Genomic DNA, 23,708 nt, shown 5'->3' on the forward strand with positions numbered 1-23,708 from the left:
TAGCATTAAGCCTAGCATTCAGCAGGCAACATTTTCACAAAAACAAGAAAAGCATTCAAATAAAATAATTTACCTTTGAAGAACTTCGGATGTTTTGAATGAGGAGACTCTCAGTTAGATAGCAAATGTTCAGTTTTTCCAAAAAGATTATTTGTGTAGGAGAAATCGCTCCGTTTTGTTCATCACGTTTGGCTAAGAAAAAAATAATAATTCAGTCATCAAAACGCCAAACCTTTTCCAAATTAACTCCATAATATCGACAGAAACATGGCAAACGTTGTTTAGAATCAATCCTCAAGGTGTTTTTCACATATCTATTCGATGATAAGTCATTCGTGGCAGTTTGGTTTCTCCTCTGAATCACATGGAAAAATACATGCAGCTGGAGATTACGCACCAATTTTGACGGAGGACACCAGGCGGACACCTGGTAAATGTAGTCTCTTATGGTCAATCTTCCAATGATATGCCTACAAATACGTCACAATGCTGCAGACACCTTGGGGAAACGACAGAAAGTGTAGGCTCGTTCCTGGTGCATTCACAGCCATATAAGGAGACATTGGAACACAGCGCCTCAAAAATCTGGCTCACTTCCTGTTTGAAGTTTCATCTTGGTTTCGACTGTGGGATTAGTTCTGTGGCACTCACAGACAATATGTTTGCAGTTTTGGAAACGTCAGAGTGTTTTCTTTCCAAAGCTGTCAATTATATGCATAGTCGAGCATCTTTTCGTGACAAAATATCTTGTTTAAAACGGGAACGTTTTTCATCCAAAAATGAAATACTGCCCCCAGAGGTTCAAGAGGTTAATGACATCCTCTTTAACAAGGACGACTCGGAAGCTGTGTGCCAGATGCAGAATGAAAGCTGCCAGAGAGCATGGGGACATTGCTTACATCCACTATGAAAGGCTCACTGGCCGTGTCCGAATACCCACACTAAGTGTGCTACATACTTAAACTGCAAACTATTTACTCATCACTATGCCACAGCTGCAATGCAGTAGCGGCTCCTGATTGGCTGAGTAGGTGGCGAGGGGGCCGAGTGCGTGTGGATTTGCATCACATTAACCAGTCTGATAATAGCAAATTTACAATTTGATTAATTTCTTTAAACGCTAAATTGAATAGGAATTGAGTTACAGTCATACTCAGGCTAGTTATAGGCAGACTATCACATTCAACCTATACTGAGTACTTAATTTGAGCCGGATTCTGCCGGAACAGAATCTGGCACCTCTCCGTTTAGGACTGTTTCATCCGGAACCTAAACTCAGCAAAAAAAGAAACGTCCCTTTTTCAGGACCCTGTCTTTCAAAGATAATTCAAATAACTTCAGATCTTCATTGTAAATGGCTTGAACACTATTTCCCATGCTTGTTCAATGAACCGTAAACAATGAATGAACATGCACCTGTGGAAGAGTCTTTAAGACACTAACAGCTTACAGAGGGTAGGCAATTAAGGTCACAGTTATGAAAACTTAGGACACCAAAGAGGCCTTTCTACGGACTCTGAAAAACACCAAAAGAAAGATGCCCAGGGTCCCTGCTCATCTGCGTGAACGTGCCTTAGGCATGCTGCATGGAGGCATGAGGCCTGCAGATGTGGCCAGGGCAATAAATTGCAATGTCTGTACTGTGAGACGCCTAAGACAGCGCTACAGGGAGACAGGACGGACAGCTGATCGTCCTCGCAGTGGCAGACCATGTGTAACACCTGCACAGGATCGGTACATCCGAACATCACACCTGCGGGACAGGTACAGGATGGCAACAACAACTGCCCGAGTTACACCAGGAACGCACAATCCCTCCGTCAGTGCTCAGACTGTCCACAATAGGCTGAGAGAGGCTGGACTGAGAGCTTGTAGGCCTGTTGTAAGGCAGGTCCTCACCAGGCATCACCGGCAACAACGTCGCCTATGGGCACAAACCCACCATCGCTGGACCTGACAGGATTGGAAAAAAGTGCTCTTCACTGACGAGTCGCAGTATTGTCTCACCAGGGGTGATGGACCGATTCGCGTTTATCATCGACGGAATGAGCGTTACACCGAGGCCTGCACTCTGGAGCGGGATAGAATTGAAGGTGGAGTGTCCATCATGGTCTGGGGCAGTGTAACAAAACAAATGGCACTGTGATAGATATTTGGATGCAGTCTGAGGATAGTGTTGGAGGCTATATTGTAAATGACATCGCCGAAGTCAAGGATCGGTAGGATAGTCAGTTTTATGAGGGTATGTTTGGCAGCATGAGTTTTGGATTGGAGTTGCTTAATGTGAGTCTGGAAGGAGAGTTTACAGTCTACAATACTTATTTTCCACCATAATTTGCAAATAAATTCATTAAAAATCCTACAATGTGATTGTCTGGATTTTTGTTTTCTCATTTTGTCAGTCATAGTTGAAGTGTACCTATGATGAAAATTACAGGCCTCTCTCAACACATCTTATCTATTGATTTACTATCAATACACACCCTCATATACATTTATATTCCAGACTCTGCCATTGCTCATTGTAATATTTCTAAATTCCTTTGTTTTTATTGGATTTTTGTGTGTGTGTGGGGGGGGGGTTGCCTGTATTGTTAGGTATTACTGTACTGACGGTGATAGGAGCATAAGCATTCCACTAGACCCGTGATAGCATCTGTAAAATGTGTACGTGACCAATACAATTTTATTTGAATTTGACAATGTCTAAACTGTCAGTCAAAACATATTGATTCAATGGTTGTAAAGATGCGGGGAGGTCCGTCTGTGATAAAGAGATCCTTTGCATTTAAACCACACTCTACAAAGCAATTACTGCAGGCTCTAGTTTTATCTTATCTTAAGTATCGCCCAGTCATATGGTCAGGTGCTGCAAAGGACCTAGAAAAACTGCAGCTGGCCCAGAACAGAGAATCCCGTATTGCTCTTCACTGTAATCAGAGGGCTAATATCAATACTATGCAGGCCAGACTCCCTTGGCTAAATGTAGAATAAAGACTGACTGCATCACTTATTCATTTATAAGAAAATTGCAAATAGTTTGCATAGTCGGCTTACACACATTTTACCCACCAGACATGCCACCAAGGGTCTTTTCACAGTCCCCAAATACAGAACAAATTCAAAGAAAGGTACAGTATTTTATAGAGCCATGATTGTATGGAACTCTTCCATCTCAGATTGCTCAACAGCCAACCTGGTTTAAAAAAAACAGATAAAGCAACACCTCACGGCACAACGCCCCGATTTGATCTAGATATTTTGTGTGTATGTAGGCTGTATGACTTTGTGATTTTAAATGTACGTAGTTCTGCCCTTGAACTTTTCTTGTCTGTTAATGTTCTGCATTATGTCATATTTCACATTGTGTTTGGACCCCAGAAAGAGTAGCTGCTACTTTCGCAACAGCTAATTGGGATCCTAATAAAATACCAAAAATACCAACTGTGTCACCATCTTGGAGGACCATGTGTTTTAAAAGGTATTAACACTAACACAGCAGAAGAGCTATATCTCAAGGTCTAATAGAATGCTCTGAATCACCAATTAGGAGAAGAAAAAAAATCAGAATTGGGCGGCCTGTGTAAACACAGCCTAAGGGTAATTTGGCGAACCACCCATTTTCATTGGTTAGCACCCCTGTGGATGTCTCTTTGCAGGCTGATGTTGGGCTTCATGAACAGCTGTGCCTTCCTATCCATGTGGGTCCAAAACACATCCGCCGTTGCCATGGTGATGCCCATCGTTGAGGCGATCATTCAGCAAATCTTGAATGCAGAGGGAGAAGGTGAGCAGCGGCAGCGAACAATGACGGGCACCAGCAACCTTGGCCTAGAACTGGAAGGTGAGAAAGCACAATAATGATCCATACATTGTTTACCCACAGAACTTAGTTATTGGTAGGAATTTAAGATTTGGAAGATTCAGAATGCGACATTATTCCTACAGAGACTGAGAGACCGTGTGAGAAAAATGAAGAGCCAATAAGGTAATTTGGAGTTCCTCTGCATATATTTAACATTCTTAAAAGGATACCCCAAATCACTTCAAAATGTCTTTACCTTTAAAAGCAGTCAATGGAGAAGGAGAGACAACAATCCAAGATGTGGATTTGTTTACACTGTCAACAACGTAAACATTTTCATTCGCATTGTATCAATTGTCCTCATACCTGGTCTTGCTTTAATTTCACGTAAGTCATTATTTATTTATTTTTAATCTCTGGTAGAACAAATAAGGAACCAGATGAAATGGAGTACACTATTCCAGAGGACGCACCCTCTCAGACCAATGTAAGTTGTACAGGTACAGTGGCTTGCGAAAGTATTCACCCCACTTGGCATTTTTCCTATTTTGTTGCCTAACAACCTGGGTGGGTTTATATAATTTGATTTACACAACATGCCTACCACTTTGAATACGCAAAATAGTTTTTATTGTGAAACAAACAAGAAAGACAAAAAAACTTGAGCGTGCATAACTATTCCCCCCCCCCCCCCCCAAAGTCAATACTTTGTAGAGCCACCTTCTGCAGCAATTACAGCTGCAAGTCTCTTGCAGTATGTTGCTATATGCTTGGCACATCCAGCCACTGGAGTTTTTGCCCATTCTTCGAGGCAAAACTGCTCCAGCTCCTTCAAGTTGGATGGGTTCCACTGGTGTACAGCAATCTTTAAGTCATACCCCAGATTCTCAATTGGATTGAGGTCTGGGCTTTGACTATACCATTCCAAGACATTTAAATGTTTCCCCTTAAACCACTCGAGTGTTGCTTTAGCAGTATGCTTAGGGTCATTGTCCTGCTGGAAGGTGAACCTCTTTCAGAGATTTGAGACTGGGACAGACTGAAACAGGTTTCCTTCAAGAATTTCCCTGTATTTAGCGCCATCTATCATTCCTTCAATTCTGACAGGTTTCCCAGTCCCTGCCAATGAAAAACATCCCCACAGCATAATGCTGCCACCACCATGCTTCACTGTGGGGGTGGGGTTTTCAGGGTGATGAGAGGTGTTGGGTTTGTACCAGACATAGAGTTTTCTTTGATGGCCAAAAAGCTACATTTTAGTCTCATCTGACCAGAGTACCGTCTTCCATATGTTTGGGGAGTCTCCCACATGCCTTTTGGCAAACACCAAACGTGTTCGCTTATTTTCTTTAAGCAATGGCTTTTTTATGGCCACTCTTCCGTAAAGCCCAGCTCTGTGGAGTGTACGGCTTAAAGTGGTCCTATGGACAGATACTCTAATCTCCGCTGTGGAGCTTTGCAGCTCCTTCTGGGTTATTTTTGGTCTCTTTGTTGCCCCTCTGATTAATGCTGTTCTTGCCTGGTCGGTGAGTTTTGGTGGCCAGTCCTCTCTTGGCAGGTTTGTTGTGGTGCCATATTCTTTCCATTTTTTTATTTTAAAATTTATTTATTTTTTATTTGGTGTTCTGTGGGATGTTCAAAATTTCAGATATTTTTTCATAACCAACCCCTGATCTGTACTTCTCCACAACTTTGTCCCTGACCTGTTTGGAGAGCTCCTTGGTCTTCATGGTGCCGCTTGCTTGGTGGTGCCCCTTGCTTAGTGGTGTTGCAGACTCTGGGGCCTTTCAGAACAGGCATATATATACACTGAGATCATGTGACAGATCATGTGACATATATTGCACACAGGTGGACTTTATTAAAATGATGTGACTTCTGAATGTAATTGGTTTCACCAGACCGTATTTAGGGGCTTCATAGCAAAGGGGGTGAATACATATGCACGCACCACTTTTCCATTTTTTTAAAACAGTTTTTTCCCCCCATTTCACTTCACCAATTTGGACTATTTGGTGTATGTCCATTACATGAAATCCAAATAAAACTTAAATTACAGGCTGTAAAGCAACAAACTAGGACAAACGCCAAGGGGGATGAATACTTTTGCAAGGCACTGTAACTGCCAAAATAAAGGCACCATGAGCCACCAGAACAGCTTCAATGTGCCTTGGCATAGAATCTACGAGTGTCTGGAACTCTATTGGATGGATGCAACACCATTCTTCTAGAAGAAATTCCAGAATTTGTTGATGGTGATGGAAAATTTGTCTCAGGCGTCACTCCAGATTCTCCCATAAGTGTTCAATTGGGTTGAGATCTTGTGACTGACACCCACTCACTCTCTTTAAACCCCCTATGCTCTTTTGAGACCTCCCTTTCAAAAGTCACAGACCTCTTCTTCTAGCCATGGTAGCCAAGAATAATGGGGAACTGGGCATTTTTATACATGACCCTAAGCATGATGGGGTGTTAGTTATATCTTTTCTTTTAAGCAACAGCTTTCAACATACTTTGTAAGTGTTTCCTTTATTTTGGAAGTTACCTGTAGATAGCTCACAAATCAAAAACTTATAACACTGCCATATCACAATGGGCTTCTAACATGGTCAAGACAGTTCATGACACACTACCATCTCTTTTTCTTCTTAAAGGTGATTGGGCAAAAGATAGAGGGCCGCTACCGGAGTAAGAGAGAGCACATGATGTGCAAGGGGCTGTGCCTAAGCATCACATACTCTTCCTCTATAGGAGGGATTTCCACCCTTCCTGGGACCTCCCCCAACCTCATCTTTTCAGAGTACATCCATCAGTGAGTTCTCCATCAGCTATATCTAGTGGTGGTCAGACTTTATATACAGTGCATATCACAGGAGGCAGCTGAGGCTCATAATGTCTGGAACGGAGCAAATGGAATGGCATCAAACACCTGGAAACGATGTGTTTGATGTATTGATACCATTCCACTTTTTACGCTATAGTCATTACCACAAGACCGTTCTTCCCAATTAAGGTGCCACCTACCTCCTGCGACATATCCCTACACTGTATGCAATAGAAATCTTTAGAATGCAGAATGCATCGTAACAGAGGAATACAAGTGGCTTGGTCAATGATACATAGAGTATGATAGAAAGGGCTGCACTCTGTATGGCGCAATACTACTGTATACTTGAACAGGCTAAAATGTTTTTTCTATTCTACTGAGCTGTTTACTTCATGTTCATATTATATTATATCTTATTGTTGTTGCATTGTCGAGAAGGAACCTGCAAGTAAGCATTTTGTTGGACGGTGTACACCATGTATCCCGTACAGACTACTAATAAAACTTGAAACATCTCCATTCAACCCTATTCATTGACAGGTTTTACCCAGAATGCACCTCTGTAAACTTTGGAAACTGGATCGTCTTGTGTCTGCCAATCAGCATCATTGCTTTGCTGTTGTCATGGATATGGCTGCACTGGATGTTCATCGGCTCAGAGTGAGTAAACACCATTTCAAGGCGTTAATGAGCATTTCACCTTTTATTGACTCAACACTCCAGTTTCTCGCTTGTTTCATCAGATCACGATTGTCGTTAACCTAAATTGGCCTCATCCTTGACCCTAAGTATCACCTTATCCGTTCAGTGTTCTTTCCTCACCGTTCCTCCCTCCCATCACTCACTCTTTTATGTCTTGACTTCTCACTCAAACACCCTTTTACACCAGGGCTCTCTGCCTGTCACTGTAAATGTAACCACCAGTACCACAGGGCAGACTGGCCTGCAGGAGTCATTTATTAACTGAAAGGCTTACTCATGATACAACAAGCGAGGATGGGTTAATCATCCATACAATACGTGTCAAACTCAAGAGCCCATTTAATCCTGGGCTTGAGTAAAAAAAGGTTTTGATTCATTTCAAATTGAAACCGTGCAGAAATCATTATGGACGTAGATTTATAATTTCTTCACTCTGTGTAGCTTGCCAACAGTCATCGAAGCAAAGGCTAGAAATGTCAGGAAACATCGGAAATTGGTAACCATCATCTAAACAAAAGCTAAAAATCAGGGAACGTAGAAAATTCCAAAAAGTGATGCATAATGAACAATGTTTTGCAAATTTTGAGGAAAGATAAAATGAATTAAGTGCGGCCTTCCGGACCTAGCCTCGTACAAACCATCCTCATCTCGCGAGCTCACATTCTGTTTCGCTAGGTCAGGATGAGGCTACTCCGGACCTTGGTCACAACCGAATGTGGCCCGTGGGAAAAATTAGTTTGACACCCCTGGTCTACAGAACTGGGGGAAACCCCATTAACGCTTAGCTGATGGTCATGTTAATTGTTCTGTTTGAAGCAGTTGTTTTCCCTGAATGGCACAACTATTTTTGAATGCTTTGAAAAAATGAAATGCATTGCAGGTATGTCTTCCATCAACAATGTCATGTGTTCAATAAACCCATGCAGCTTCAGGGTGCTGTTCCGTCCTAGTGGAGAGCGCTCTGAGAGAGAGACTGCAACAGCCAGAGTCATAGAGGAGGACTACAACACGCTGGGTCCTACAAGGTGACCCTTAAAGCTTCACCACCTTGTTTCCTCCCTTTTTTTATTTTTTGAATATCTGTGCTGATTAGAAAGTTCATGCAAACTTCTGTTTGAGAGTGTCTGTGTATTACAAGACATCCGATCCGAACGGCCTGTTTCAGTCCCCAGGAGGTTGTGACCGCGTTCATCTTCATCCTGATGGTGGTGCTGTGGGTCTTCAGAGACCCTGGATTTATGCCAGGGTGGGCCTCAATCTTCCTCCCTGAGTGAGTTCAATACCCTCTTCTAAAATAACTTTTTACAGAGCAGCGTCACTCCCCAGCAACACATGCACTTCAAAAGGTTTCGTGATATGTGACTAAAAGGCACATGTCCTCATTCTCTTCATGTAGATATGCGGGCTACATCAGTGACGCCACCGTGGCCCTACTGCTGGGGCTCATGTTCTTCATCATGCCAGCACACAAGCCTTCTGCAGATAAACACGGTATCAAATATGGTAAGGTACCCCGAATAGCATTACACCTGGGCATACTCACAGAGACGGTAGCCCATAAGAAAGATACATGATAACAGTGAAGCGTTTCCCCAGCGCACCCACTATTTTCTTCTCGTCGTCGTATAAATTATTGCACAGTTTGTGTTTTTGTGGCAGCGTAACAGGCTTCATGACGGTTCAACTTTCGGTTTCTCTGTTTCTAGAGGCCATGATCTCATGGAAAGAGTTCCAGGCCTGTATGCCATGGGAAGTCGCCCTACTTGTTGGTGGGGGCTTTGCACTTGCTGAGGGCACCCAGGTACCATCTTGTCTAAAACCTTTACACTCCAGCCATATCATAATCAATGTGTCAAGGAAATTAGTCACCCCTGTGTTAAAAGTATTCCATGCTAAGGCTATTTATTTAACCCTTATTTACCAGGTAAGTTGACTGAGAACACATGCTCATTTATAACAACAACCTGGGGAATAGTTACAGTGGAGAGGAGAGGAGATGAATAAGCCAATTGTAAACTGGGGATTATTAGGTGACCGTGATGGTATGAGGGCCAGAATGGGAATTTAGCCAGGACACCGGGGTTAACACTCCTACTCTTACGATAAGTGCCATGGGATCTTTAGTGACCACAGAGAGTCAGGGCACCCGCTTAACGTCCCATCCGAAAGACGGCATCCTACACAGGGCAATGTCCCTAATCACTGCCCTGGAGCATTGGGATATTATATATATATATATTTTTTTTGACAGGAAGCCGAATACTGATATTTTTTTAAACCTAAATTGGTCTTTTGACCAATCAGATCAGCTCTGAAAAAGATCTGATGTGAAAAGATCTGATGTGATTGGTTAAAAGACCAATTATTATAAAAAAATATCAGAATTGGGCTGCCTGTCTAAACGCAGCCATATAGACCATGCCCTTCTTATACAGCCAAAAGTTTGTAGCTATCGCACTGATGTCTGATGCTACGGTCACATTTTATTGTGTAATTTGTATGAATATAGAATGAATGTATATTAGGAAGGATAGACACCCACATGTCCTAAAAAGGACATTTCCCATGATGCTTGCTAACAATAAAACATGTCTACAGCATTCCTACAGTCTGTCTGTCTTTCTGTAGGTGTCTGGTCTCTCCTCCTGGGTGGCAAACTTGCTATCTCCTCTGGGGAGCCTCCCCATCATAGCAACAGTCACCATTGCCTGTGTCCTTGTCACCTCAGTCACAGAGCTGGCCAGCAATGCAGCCACCATCACCATCTTCCTCCCTATCCTTGCCCCTCTGGTGCGTTCATAGATCTTTCCCGCTGACTTATGAATTATTTGTTTGCAATAATGATTTTTTCCCCTATTTATCCCACTGTAAATTGTCTGCTAAATGACAAAATGTTATGCAATATAATTTCTCAGTGGCTAACAAACGTTAATGGAATGAATACGGCAGTAGGGGGGGATCATTAGCTACAATATGAACATGATACAGAATAACTACATCTGCTACTTTAATAGACATACAGAAATGGAGCGGTCATAAAAACATAGAAACGTACTCCTCTTTTGACGTGCATCTGAATGCCTCTTCCTTCCCATTCTCCATGAATGGCAGGCCGAAGCTATCCATGTGAACCCACTCTACATATTGATACCCACAACCCTCTGCACATCCTTCGCCTTCCTGCTTCCTTCATCCAACCCTTCCAATGCCATTGTGTTTGGCTACGGCCACCTCACCACCACGGACATGGTGAGTGCACATCGCCTCAAAGTAAATGCACTACACATAGGCCAGTTTCAAAATACCCATGTTGAATGAATCCAGAAGGGCTAGTTCTGGTTTAGCTGACCCGGTATACGAAAATAACCTTCATTAGTACACAGGTCAAAGCCTGTTGATGTACCACTAGGTCTGCTTCCCAGGCTAATGAATGCTAACAATGGATTTTTGCTTGTCTAATGCTGCTTGAGTATTGTCATTTCAGGTGAAGGCGGGGATTGGTGTGAATGTAATCAGTGTCCTTGCAGTATTATTGGCTGTGACAACATGGGGGATTCCACTGTTTGACCTGGATACCTACCCTGATTGGGCACCTACTCCATCCACGTCAAACGTCACTGGATGGTGAAATCAGTCAGGAAAACACTAAATACGGGGCCATAGAGTGTTTGTCTAATGCTGGGTTCATGCACTCTTCAAAAGTTGGACACTGTACTATCTGACTAGAAAAGTAAAAGGTACAACCATATTACCACAATGTTCCCCAATTGAAATTCCAACATGGAAGCTGATAAGTAATGTAGTTTTGAGTTCAGGAGCTTTCTAGGAGAAATCACTCCATCTCCAATAACTGATGATAACAGCATCACTGTCAGGAAAACACTTAAATGGTCAATAGCAGAATGTATCCTTCAGTTGCACTTCTAACCCTCACCTCAAGCTTAGAACCCAGGAGGACTGGTGGGGCTATGTTAGGAACCATTCTAATAGGGAGTTAGGGCTAAAAGGTGAGGATTCGCCATGTGCCAAAGTGTTTAATTTATTGGACATGTCACTGATCATTTAACACAATGGCAGGGGAGATTTATAAAGAAATCAACTTTGTCAGGAAATACTTACAATAAATGTAATTAATCACCACGTATCATTGTTTTTGTACTGCAAATGGAGGACATTGTTGCTCCAAGGACAAATTTATTTCAGTTAATTTGTGCACAATGTCTTATTTTCAATGCTGAAGCGTGACAGAGATCGTGAGCTCCTGATTACCCCAACAACAGAGCAAGGCAGTGAAATACTATTTTTGACAACAATAACTAGGATTTCCAAGGCTCTGAATCAATGTTTGTTTAGTATTTTATTAGGATCCTCAATTAGCCGCTCCCAAAACTCTTCCTGGGGTCCAAACAAGAAACAAAACAAATAAAATACATAGTAAAAATACATAGTATAACAAGACTTAAGAAATCCCGCTATGCCCTCCGATGTACCATCAAACAGGCAAAGTGTCAATACAGGACTAAGATGGAATCATACTACACCGGCTCTGAAGTTCATCAGATGTGGCAGGGCTTGCAAACCATTAGACTACAAAAGGGAAGTACAGCCGAGAGCTGCCCAGTGACACGAGCCTACCAGACGAGCTAAACTACTTCTGTGCTCGCTTCGAGGCAAATAGCACATGCATACACATGAAATACACATGAGAGCACCAGCTGTTCCGAAAGACTGTGATCACGCTCTCAACAGCCGATGTAAGACCTTTAAACAGGTCAACATTCACAAGGCCAGATGGATTATCAGGATGTGTACTGAGAGCATGCGCTGACCAACTGGAAAGTGTCTTCACTGACATTTTCAACCTCTCCCTGTCCGAGTCTGTAATACCAACATGTTTCAAGCAGACCACCATAGTACCTGTGAACAAGAACACTAAGGTAACCTGCCTAACTGACCCATAGCACTCATGTCTGTAGCTATGAAGTGCTTTGAAAGGCTGGTCATGGCTCACAGCAACACCATCATCCCAGAAACCCTTGACCCACTCCAATTTGCATACAGTCCCAACAGATCCACAGATGATGCAATCTCTACTGCACTCCACACTGCCCTTTCACACCTGGACAAAAGGAACACCTATGTGAGAATGCTATTCATAGACTATAGATCAGCATTCAACAACATAGTGCCCTCAAAGCTCATCAATAAGCTAAGGACCCTGGGACTAAACACCTCGCTCTGCAACTGGATCCTGGACTTCCTGATGGGCCGCCCCCAGGTAGTAAGGGTAGGTAACAACACATCCGCCACACTGATCCTCAACACAGGGGCCCCTCGGGGGTGTGTGCTCAGTCCCCTCCTGTACTCCATGTTTACTCATGACTGCACGGCCAGGCACGACTCCAACACCATCAATACATTTGTAGATGACACAACAGTGGTAGGCCTGATCACCAACAAGACAGCCTATAGGGAGGAGGTCAGATGACTACAGGAAAAAGAGGACCGAGCATGCCTCCATTCTCATCGACGGGGCTGCAGTGGAGCAGGTTGAGAGCTTCAAGTTTCTTGGTGACCACATCAACGACAAACTAACATGGTCCAAGTACACCCAGATAGTCGTGAAGAGGGCACAACAACACCTATTACCCCTCAGGAGACTGAAAAGATTTGGCATGAATCCTCAGAAAGTTCTACAGCTGCACCGTCGAGAGCATCCTGACTGGTTGCATCACTGCCCGGTATGGCAAATGCTCTGCCTCCGACTGCAAGGCACTACAGAGGGTAGTGCGTACCTCCCAGTACATCACCAGGGCCAAGCTTCCTGCCATCCAGGAACTCTATACCAGGCAGTGTCAGAGAAAGGCCCTAAAAATTGTCAAAGACTCCAGCCACCCTAGTCAGACTGCTCTCTGCTACCGCTTGGCAAGTGGTACCGGAGTGTCAAGTCTAGGTCCAAGAGGCTTCAAAACAGCTTCTACCCCCAAGCCATAAGACTCCTGAATATCTAGTCAAATGGCTACCCAGATTACTTGCATTGCCCTCCTGTTTACGCCACTGCTACTCTCTATTGTCGTCTATGCATAGCCACTTTAATAACTCTACCATCATGTACATACTACCTCAACTAACCGGCATCCCCGCACATCGACTCTGTATCGGTACCCTCTGTATATAGTCTCGCTATTGTTATTTTACTGCTGCTCTTTAAATACTTGTCACTTTTATCTCCAGAAACACGACCAATGGACATTAGACTGGTATAAATCTGACCTTTGGTCTGATGAGAACAATTTTGAGATTTTTGGTCCCAACCGCTGTGTCTTGGTGAGTCGCAGATTAGGTGAACGGGTGATCTCCGCATGTGTGGTTTACACTATGAAGCATGGAGGAGGAGGCGTGATGGTGCTTTGCTGGTGAAACTGTCAGTGATTTATTTAGAATTCAAGGCACACTTAACCAGCATGGCTGCCTCAGCATTCTGCAGCGGTACGCCATCCCATCATTTGTTTTTCAACAGGACAATTACCCAACAGACCTCCAGGCTGTATAAGGGCAATTTGACCAAGGAGAGTGATGGAGTGCTGCATCAGATTTTTTTTATTTAACTAGGCAAGTCAGTTAAGACAAATTCTTATTTTCAACGATGGCCTAGGAACAGTGGGTTAACTGCCTTGTCCAGGGGAAGAACAACATATTTTTACCTTGTCAGCTTGGGGATTCGATCTTGCAACCTTTCGGTTACTGGCCCAATGCTCTAACCACTTGGCTCCTGTCACCACATGACCTGTCCTCCTCAGTCACTCGGCCTCAACCCAATTGAGATGGTTTGGGATGATTTGGACTGCAGATGTAAGGAAAAGCAGCCAACAAGTGCTCAGCGTTGAGAGAATGCCAAAGCTGTGTACAAAGCTGTCATCAAGGCAAAGGTTGGCTACTTTGAAGAATCTCAAATATAATATATATTTAGAATTGTTTAACACTTTTTTGGTTACATGTTATTCTACAATCTAGATAATAGTAAAAATAAAGAAAAACCCTGGAATGAGTAGGTGTGTCCAAACTTTTGACCGGTACTGTATATAGTGTGACTATTTTTATAGCCAACAATGTTTGTTTACCTGAAACAATAGATAGGCGTTGCATATAGGATAGGTTGGAGCGTGAGCTGCTATGTCTTTGAAATGAAACAGCTTGCAAAAAGCATATTTTGTAAGTTATGTTTGTGCATTTACTTTAGCTTCCTCATCGAAGGCCAGAATTAATTGGATTTAATAAACAAAACATATTGGTTCATAATTTGACTGAGGTAACGCACAATTATTCTTCCAGCCCACATTATGGGAACATCAAACTCATGGTCACAGAGGTAGAACCCCATCTAGTGGCTGCAGTGTCACAATGGAATTTGGTGCAGTACAACAAAGGCTGTTTCCATGAAGCAAAGATGTTATTTCACTCAAAACTTGTCATTTAATAATCAGATTCTGTGCATGGCTCCTGCGCTATGGGTTATAAATATATTCAAACGTTTGAGAATTCTAATAGTAATACCTAATGATCCTCGTGTCCCAATACCACAAAATGTTTCATCAAAACATTAGAGCCATCTGATCATCTCTGACATTGCAGAGTACCCACCCACACAAATAAATAGGTGCACGCAGACAGGCAGGCACACCATTTGGCTATAGAGGTAGCCTACTATTTAATTTGTGTTAGCATGTCCTTATTTGACGTAACCTAGCATTACGTGTTTTTACAAATGTCAGCCTTAATGTTGTAGACTACTATCAGTACCAAAAGGAGAAGAGACAAGCCTAATCAACATTAAGATAATGAAGTTAGCAAGGTCAGAGAACTGGCAGAGGAGGGCAGAGAACTGGCAGTGTGGTGCCAGGACAACAACCTCTTCCTAACTGCGAGCAAGACAAAGGAGCGGATTGTGAACTACAGGAACAGGCGGGCCCCATTAACATCAATTGGGCTGTAGTGGAGCGAGTCCAGAGTTAATTTCCTTGGTGTCCACATCACCATCAATCTATCATGGTCCAAACACACCAAGACAATCGTGAAGAGGGCACGACAAAACATTTCCCCCCTCAAGAGAGACTGAAAAGATGTGGCATGGGTCCCCAGATCCTCAAAAAGATCTACACCTGCACCATCGAGAGCATACTGACCGGTTGCATCACCTCCCGGTATGGTAACTGCTCGGCATCTGACCATAAGGTGCTACAGAGGGTAGTGCGTACGGTCCAGTATGCCACTGGGGCCTAGCTTCCTGCCATCCAGGAACTATATAATAGGCGTGTCAGAGGAAAGCCCATAAAATTGTCAGAGACTCCAGTCACCCAAGTCAGACTGTTTTCTCTGCTAACGCACGGCAACAGAGCACCAAGTCCAGGACCAAAAATCTCCTCAACAGCTTCTACCCCCAAGCCATTAGACTGCTGAACAATTAATCAAATGGTCACCGGACTACTACATTGACCCCCCCACCTCCATTTGTTTTGTATACTGCTGCTACTTGCTGTTTATTATCTATGCATAGTCTACCTACACCTCTACCTACACGTACAAATTAACTCTAACCTGTACCCCCGCATACTGACTCTGTACCAGTACCCCCTGTGTATAGCCCCGTTATTGTGTTATGTTTTATTATTTTTTCCTTTAGTTTATTTGGTAAATAATTTCTTAACTCTTCTTGAACTGCACTGTTGGTTAAGGGCTTGTACGGTAAGGTCTACACTTGTTGTATTCGGGCGCATGTGACAAAGTGTGATTCAATTCACACAGCCCGCATGTCGTGACAGCACTAACGCTATCAGTGATGTTGGTATGGATGTTGACACGACACTGAAAAAAAGCGCTGTATTTCTTACTCAGCTCCTGTGTTCCAAGTGTACTAGATACTATTCCACAGTTTACACAAACATGCTGCAAAACTAGCCTTAGGGAATCTCAGCTAGGGTTTGAGTGCTGCATATCTGAAGGGCCTCACTATCACAAGCGCTCAGCGAGGTTGGACATGCAGTGCTCAGCTTGTGACACTGATGTAACCGTGGCAACAGCAGGGCAGACTTCGTTAGGAGTGTATCGAGTTATTTCTTATGCATGGCCACCTCTTTCCACTCCAGGCCCCATTACAGTATGAACTGTTTTAGCTGCATTGTCAGGCTACAACATGCAGAACTATGCAAAACCAAAACAATTGTTAAAAGCTACAATATTTCACTTTTGCGGTGACCCAACCAAATTCACATAGAAATGTGAGTTAAATGTATTTTATTCCCATTGAAAGCAAGTCTAAGAAGCAGTAGATCTGTTCTATTTCTACGCTTCCTGTTTGAAGTTTTGTTCTTGCGTCTTCTACTTTTGTACACCAGCTTCAAACAGCTGAATATAAAATATTTTTGGTCATGGAAAATATATTATACAGCAGTTTAGATGGTACAATGGTTATCTACAAAATGACTGCTTGGGATAACAAACTCAAGTTAGGCAAACGATTAGAATTTTAGCAACCAGGAAATGGTAGAGAGCGATTTCTGCGTAGTGCATCTTTAATTCACTCAATATTAGCCTGTCCTTGATAATGGTTTTCGTAAGACAGCTTCAAATAGAGGGTTGACATGGTATTAAAGTCCAGTAGCATAATGGCATCATTGTAACAGTGTTGATAATTGTGCTGAAATTAAACTTGAGGATCTAGGGTAGCCTACTACTTGTTAAAGGAGATCCTTACTGCCCTACATTTCTCCCAAAATTAAGGATAAGAGATTGTCTCGAAGAAACTGAATGTTGGTAGTGCGGGAGGCAGAAAAAGTAGACTGATATAAATTGCTGGAGATTCAACTCGTTTCATGTTCTAATCAGCAGCTATTGGCTATGGTTGAAGCGGTCCCCTACTAATTAGAGTAGAACTAATTTGATAAAGTGGTGCTCATGAATTTACATAAGATTTTATACGAGACTCCTCGAAGACAATATCACTTAATTGTCAATCTTTCACGGCTCTCAGTTACACTGACCCATGTTTCATGAGCTGAAATAAAAGATCCCAGAAATGTACCATATGCAGAAAAAGCTTATTTCGCTCAAATTGTGCACCCATTTGTTACATTCCTGTTTGTGAGCATTTATACTTTGCCAAGACAATACATCCACCTAACAGGTGTGGCATATCAAGAAGCTGATTAAACAACATAAGAATTACACAGGTGCACCTTGTGCTGGGGACAATAAAAAGCCACTAAAATATGCAGTTGTCACGCAACAATGCCACGTCTCAAGTTGAGGGAGTGTGCAATTGGCATGCTGACTGCAGGACTGTCCACCAGAGTTATTTAATGTTCATTTATCTACCATAAGCCCCCTCCAACGTCCTTTTAGAGAATTTGACAGTATGTCCAACTGGCCTCACAACCGCAGACCACGTAAAACAAGCTTATACACTGAGTTTACAAAACATTAGAAACCCCTTCCTAACATTGAGTTGCACTCATTTTTGCCCTCAGAACAGCCTCAATTCATCGGGGCATGAACTCTACAAGGGTTCCACAGGGATGCTGGCCCATGTTCATGCCAATGCTTCCCACAGTTGTCTCAAGTTGGCTGGATGTCCTTTGGGTGGTGGAACATTCTTGATACACACAGGAAACTCAGCAGCATTGCAGTTCTTGACACACTCAAACTACCATACCCAATTCAAAGGCATAAATCTTTTGTCTTGCCCATTCAACCTCTGAATGGCACACATACACAATCCATATCTCAATTGTGTCAAGGCTTAAAAACTAGAGTTCAACCGATTAGTCGGCATTCCGTATTTCACTGAAAGAATAAACGTTTTGTTTTCGAAATGATAGTTTCCAGATTTGACCATATTCATGACCTAAGGCTTGTATTTCTATGTGTTTATTATAATTAAGTATATGATTTGATAGAGCAGTCTTGACTGTGTGGTGGTAGGCAGCAGCAGGCTCATAAGCATTCATTCAAACAGCACTTTCCTGTGTTTGCCAGCAGCGCTTCACAAGGCTGTTTATGACTTCAAGCCTATCAACTTCTGAGATTAGGCTGGCAATACTAGTGTCTATAAGAACATCTAATAGTCAAAGGTATATGAAATACCAATAGTACAGAGATAAATAGTCCTATAATTCCTACAATCTAAAACTTCTTAATTGGGAATATTGAAGACTCATGTTAAAAGGAACCACCAGCTTTCATATGTTCTCATGTTCTGAGCAAGGAACTTAAACGTTAGCTTTTTTACATGGCACATACTGCACTTTTACTTTCTTCTCCAACATTGTATTTGCATTAATTAAACATGTTTCATTATTTATTTGATACTAAATTGATTTTATTTATGGATTATATTAAGTTAAAATAAAAGTATTAATTCAGTACTGTTGTACTTGTCATTATTACACACATATATATACATATTTTTAAAAATTAAATTTAAAAAAAGTCAGATTAATCGGTATTGAAAACTTATAATCGGTCGACCTCTATTAAAAACCCTTCTTTAACTTGTCTCCTTCCCGTCATCTACACTGACTGAAGTGGATTTAATAGGTGACATCAATAAGGGATCACAGGATTCACCTGGTCAGTCTGTCATGGAGAGAGAAGGTGCTCCTCATGTTTTGTACACTGTACATTTTGGGTTCTGACAGTTGAACTAATCTCATGGAAGCAGTTATATTCTTCAAGAATCAATATATCATTAAAGGAGTATTTCACTATTTTACGACTTGATGTTACATGGTTTCTCACCATGATAGTAGTCTACTGGCCAGGATAAACTAATCCATGGTTCAGTTATTTAAACAGCTACTACAAACTTCAGCTACTGTAACTAGCCACCCCATTACAATAGAAGTGATGGGGGCATATGACCATATTTTTATTTATTTATGGCCAAATCAGCTAACAAATCATAACATCAAACGAAATATGGAGTTGATTTTAATTGGTTTCAGGTGATTTGGACATCATCACTTCCATTGATTGTTAGCTAGCTTGTGGTGGGTAAGGTTAGCTGAATTTTGTAGTGGCCTTCAAAGAAAAGCGAACTATGATTACAGTCGTGGCCAAAGGTTTTGAGAATAACACAAATATTAAATTTCAAAGTCTGATGGCAATTTGCATATACTCCAGAATGTTATGAAGAGTGATCAGATTAATTGCAAAGTCCCTCTTTGCCATGCAAATGAACTGAATCGCCCCAAAAAAAAATCCACTGCATTTCAGCTGTGCCACAAAAGGACCAGCTGACATCATGTCTGTGATTCTCTCGTTAACACAGGCATGAGTGTTGACGGGGACAAGGCTGGAGATCACTCTGTCATGCTGATTGAATTCGAATAACAGACTGGAAGCTTCAAAAGGAGGGTGGTGCTTGGAATCATTGTTCTTCCTCTGTCAAACATGGGGCATCCGGAAAAAAGCTTGTCAGGAGAAGACAAGGTGAGCGCTACCATCAGTCCTGTGTCATGCCAACAGTAAAGCATCCTGAGACCATTCATGTGTGGGGTTGCTTCTCAGCCAAGGGAGTGGGCTCACTCACAATTTTTTTTTAAAGAATGGTACCAACACATCCTCCGAGAGCAACTTCTCCCAACCATCCAGGAACAGTTTGGTGACGAACAATGCCTTTTACAGCATGATGGAGCACCTTGCCATTAGGCAAAAGTGATAACTAAGTGGCTCGGGGAACAAAACATCAATATTTTGGGTCTATGGCCAGGAAACTCCCCAGACCTTAATCCCATTGAGAACTTGTGGTCAATCCTCAAGAGGCGGGTGGACAAACAAAATTCTAACAAACTCCAAGCATTGATTACGCAAGAATGGGCTGCCATCAGTCAGGATGTGGCCCAGAAGTTAATTGACAGCATGCCAGGGCGGATTGCAGAGGTCTTGAAAAAGAAAGGTCAACACTGCAAATATTCACTCATTGCATCAACATCATAATTGTCAATAAAAGCCCTTGACAATTATGAAATGCTTGTAATTATAGTTCAGTATTCCATAGTAACATCTGAAGACACTGAGGCAGCAGACTTTGTGAAAATGAATATTTCTGTCATTCTCACCTTTTGGCCACGACTGTACATTCTCTTGGCCCATCACAGGAGGTTTGTGGCACCTTAATTGGGGTGGGGGGTGGGCTCATGGTAATGGCTGGAGTGGAATATTATCAAATACATGGTTTCCATGTGTTTGATGCCATTCCATTTAGGCAGTTCCAGACATTTGAGCTGTTCTCCCTAGACTACCCAGACCCATAGACTACTTTCAAGGTGAGGAACCATCTAACAAAGTTGTAAAATACCGCTTTAAGTTAACAAAATAAATGTAACAACTAAGGATTCTAGCTTTAAATTCATCAATGGCTAACCTAATGCAAAAACGGTCTTAAGCAGATATATAGCCTTTCCTGGAAACCAGATTTTGAATTACATTGAATTTTAAGTAGGGCAACATTTACATTTGAGTCAGGAAAGTTTCCTCACAACCTCTACAAGCCAGAATGTTGAATACAATTATTTAATGTACTTTATCGATTGTCCGTGCAGTTGAAAGTATAATTACATCCAACTTTTCAAAGTACTGGTAATGCAGTCATATCACCTTATGCATACGTTTACATGGTTCTGCACATGCTTCAGGTAATATAAATTGTAACACAGCGCTTTGAAAAGTGTGTTATTATTCTTTCCTGTGAATGTTGAGTCACATTCCTACCGACAAAATGACCAACCGCATGGACAACCCGTAAAGTACATTACAATATAATTGTATTCAACATCCTGGCATGTTGAGGTCATGAGGAAAGTTTCCTGACTCAAAACACTAATTTCTGCCAGACATAAAATTCACTGGAATTCAACGTAGGGTTTCCAGTAAATAGTTCAACAGCCTACTTGTAGTACTATCTGATGTAATTCCATCAAGTGTTATTTGAAAATGTTATGGGATACGCAATTGTTTAAAGTTTTGGTGGCGACCCTTTGAGTGTGGCTTTAAGAGAAAGAAAGGCACCTCCCACATGTTGCTTTTCGTCCATGCTACAGGTTGTCCACCTGTACTGCTTGCTCTGACTGTATCGGCAGCCACACTGCTCGCGCAGTCTTTTCAAAGGAGCAGAATAAACGAAAACCTCCGAGTTGCCTCGACTCACGTGCCCAAAAACTCCGCCCTCGCATTTATGGCAAGAAACATTTAACTCGAGTCGTCGTCACAGCTCCAAAAAACACCGGGGAATATAGACAATTCAAGTGAAGCGGCGACCGCCACGTAGGCTACAGTGTGGGGCAAAGGAGTTTACCTGTGTTGTAAAACATGTTAGACCCGTCCTCCAGCGAAGACTCGGGAGGAGAAATTGACGAGGACACTGAAGTTCCAAAAGACTCCCCCAAAAAGCTTTTGACTTCCTCGGGGCAAGGAGGTAAACATAAACGACCACCTGCGGACCAACCACAAGCCGAAAGTCCTTCTGCCGGAGACGAGCAGAAAAATGAGAAAGAACGACTTCAGAAAGAGGAAGCTGAGCGGAAAAGTAAACTACAGATTTATGTATTTGTGTTGCGATGTATAGCATACCCTTTCAATGCCAAACAACCCACGGATATGGCACGCAGGCAACAGAAGGTGAGTGATCGCAAATAAACGCACCGTCACAGCGAACACCTTTCAAAGTAGCCAATTGAATCACAAGCACCTGCTTTCTTTTCAAGTGTTGCGCTCCACTGCCAGCCAGGCGAGGTGAAACAGTTTCACCCAACTTGAAGCAAATTTAAAGCGTCAATTGGTATTTGAAACATGTAATCCTCGACATTGTAATGTTAAAAAGCTGAGTGGGGGCTGGAGAAATGGAACCACTCAAATGCATAGACAGTTATGGATGCAAGGACTGACATATAAACATTATACATTTAATATTGTTTTAAGGCTATACAACGTTTGTTTACATTCCTTTATTTTACAAACATTTGCGTAAAATAAGTTTATATTTTGTGTTCTGATGGGGTTCGACAGTTGAACTAAGCTCATGAGACAAATGATTCTTGAAGTATTTCATTTATAAATAAGTCCTAAAATGGGGGTAGCTACACAAATTGCCCATTTTAACCCATGTATGCAAATAACATATCAGAAGATCTTCAACTCATAGCTTTTTCCAAAATGATTGAATACACGTAAGCCTAAAAGTTATGAGGGAGCGTTGTACTTTTTTTTATCTTCAAATGCCTTCATTTGTTGTGACAGGGCTGAGTTAGGTGTCATCTCCATCCTTTGCTCCCACATAAACTGAATGAATGATGAATGTTTAATATGGTAAATATTAGAGGCCTACATTGGCTATTGAACATTTCTTGAGTGCTTAAAAACAGATTAAATCTATTTGCAGACAAATGTAGTGTTTTAGATATGGCCATTGACTCCTAAACTTTGGTTTGACGCCATGCCCAAGCGCTCAACAAAGCTCACAATCTATTTTTAAAGAATTCACTCACCGGCTCTGCGTTATTATTCTTGGAGCCAGGCCAGCAACTGTTTATTTTCTAAGCAAGTAATTCTGATATGCACCTGCCATCACATTAGTGGAAATGTCCATTAGGGCATGTATTTCACATCTTGGTCACATCCAGAGAGAGAGAGAGAGAGAGGTGTCTGCTTGACTTAGAAGGGGAAAAAAATAGGTCTGATTTGCGCTCAAACGAAGGCAAAAAATACTGCTTCTCACAGCGCTCATGCATAAACCCCCAGGATCGTAATTCATTGAGCGAAGTGGAACCGCTGGAGCGCTTGTATTGATTTTGGTGTTGTATTATGAAAACACCTCAAATCCCATGAGCCCAATGGAAAGAGGCAACTGGTGGAGACATTGTGTTATAGGGAAGGGCCAGTGTTGGGATTGAGTCCAAATTAGCACATGGAGGAATCCTCAGAGAGATTAGAGAAGTAGGTTCACTTGGTTTGCATAGTCTTATGCTGCTGCTGCATTCCTGTTCTATGTCCATCTTCCTTACAGTAAACACATTTCACCCTGGCTCACTTGATGGACAGAATTATTCTAAGTCACTGACCATGACAAACGGATGTCTTACTGTGTGAGTGTGTGTGCTTCCCCTTGCAGGGCCACGACACTACTTGTATCCAACTCGTTTTTTCACTGCCATCCCAGCTGACCACAGCGAATTGGTGCTCTCTTTGCCGCAGTGGGGCGGCAGGTAGCTTAGTGGTTAGAGTGTTGGACTAGTGACCGAAAGTTTGCAAGATTGAATCCCTGAGTTGACAAGGTAAAAATCTGTCGTTCTGCCCCTGAACAAGGGAGTTAGCCCACTGTTC

The 23,708-nt window shown here is 42.2% G+C and overlaps 2 protein-coding genes and 1 long non-coding RNA gene across 9 annotated transcripts in view; 2 read left to right on the forward strand and 1 right to left on the reverse strand.

Moving 5' to 3' along the window:
* The window catches only part of slc13a1 (solute carrier family 13 member 1), a 23,498-nt gene extending 12,022 nt beyond the window's left edge, over positions 1-11,476 (forward strand). The window contains exons 4-15 of the mRNA XM_029685850.1: positions 3,660-3,844; positions 3,949-3,988; positions 4,229-4,292; positions 6,460-6,617; positions 7,173-7,292; positions 8,261-8,359; positions 8,500-8,604; positions 8,731-8,837; positions 9,041-9,135; positions 9,963-10,124; positions 10,446-10,583; positions 10,819-11,476. Coding sequence (XP_029541710.1) covers positions 3,660-3,844; positions 3,949-3,988; positions 4,229-4,292; positions 6,460-6,617; positions 7,173-7,292; positions 8,261-8,359; positions 8,500-8,604; positions 8,731-8,837; positions 9,041-9,135; positions 9,963-10,124; positions 10,446-10,583; positions 10,819-10,962 — 1,417 coding nt within the window. The 3' untranslated portion in view covers positions 10,963-11,476. The remainder of the gene's footprint in view (positions 1-3,659; positions 3,845-3,948; positions 3,989-4,228; positions 4,293-6,459; positions 6,618-7,172; positions 7,293-8,260; positions 8,360-8,499; positions 8,605-8,730; positions 8,838-9,040; positions 9,136-9,962; positions 10,125-10,445; positions 10,584-10,818) is intronic.
* On the reverse strand, positions 3,752-22,079 carry LOC115144790 (uncharacterized). Its single transcript, XR_003865866.2, has 3 exons — positions 21,960-22,079; positions 21,685-21,852; positions 3,752-3,837 (listed from the first exon to the last, which is right to left on the reverse strand). It is a non-coding gene; the product is annotated as an uncharacterized LOC115144790 (long non-coding RNA).
* Positions 21,428-23,708, forward strand: part of cadps2 (Ca++-dependent secretion activator 2) — a 270,218-nt gene continuing 267,937 nt past the window's right edge. For 3 of the 7 annotated variants that reach the window (XM_065003005.1, XM_065003008.1, XM_065003007.1), the window contains exon 1: positions 21,430-22,007. In XM_065003005.1, the coding sequence (XP_064859077.1) occupies positions 21,699-22,007 (309 nt within the window). In that variant the 5' untranslated portion in view covers positions 21,430-21,698. Of the gene's footprint in view, positions 22,008-23,708 lie in introns of all 7 variants that reach the window. The other 4 variants (XM_065003006.1, XM_065003010.1, XM_065003011.1 and 1 more) reach the window with 3 other exon arrangements.

This window comes from Oncorhynchus nerka, linkage group LG17 (genome assembly GCF_034236695.1).
Source record: "Oncorhynchus nerka isolate Pitt River linkage group LG17, Oner_Uvic_2.0, whole genome shotgun sequence".
Classification (NCBI taxonomy): Eukaryota; Metazoa; Chordata; class Actinopteri; order Salmoniformes; family Salmonidae; genus Oncorhynchus; species Oncorhynchus nerka.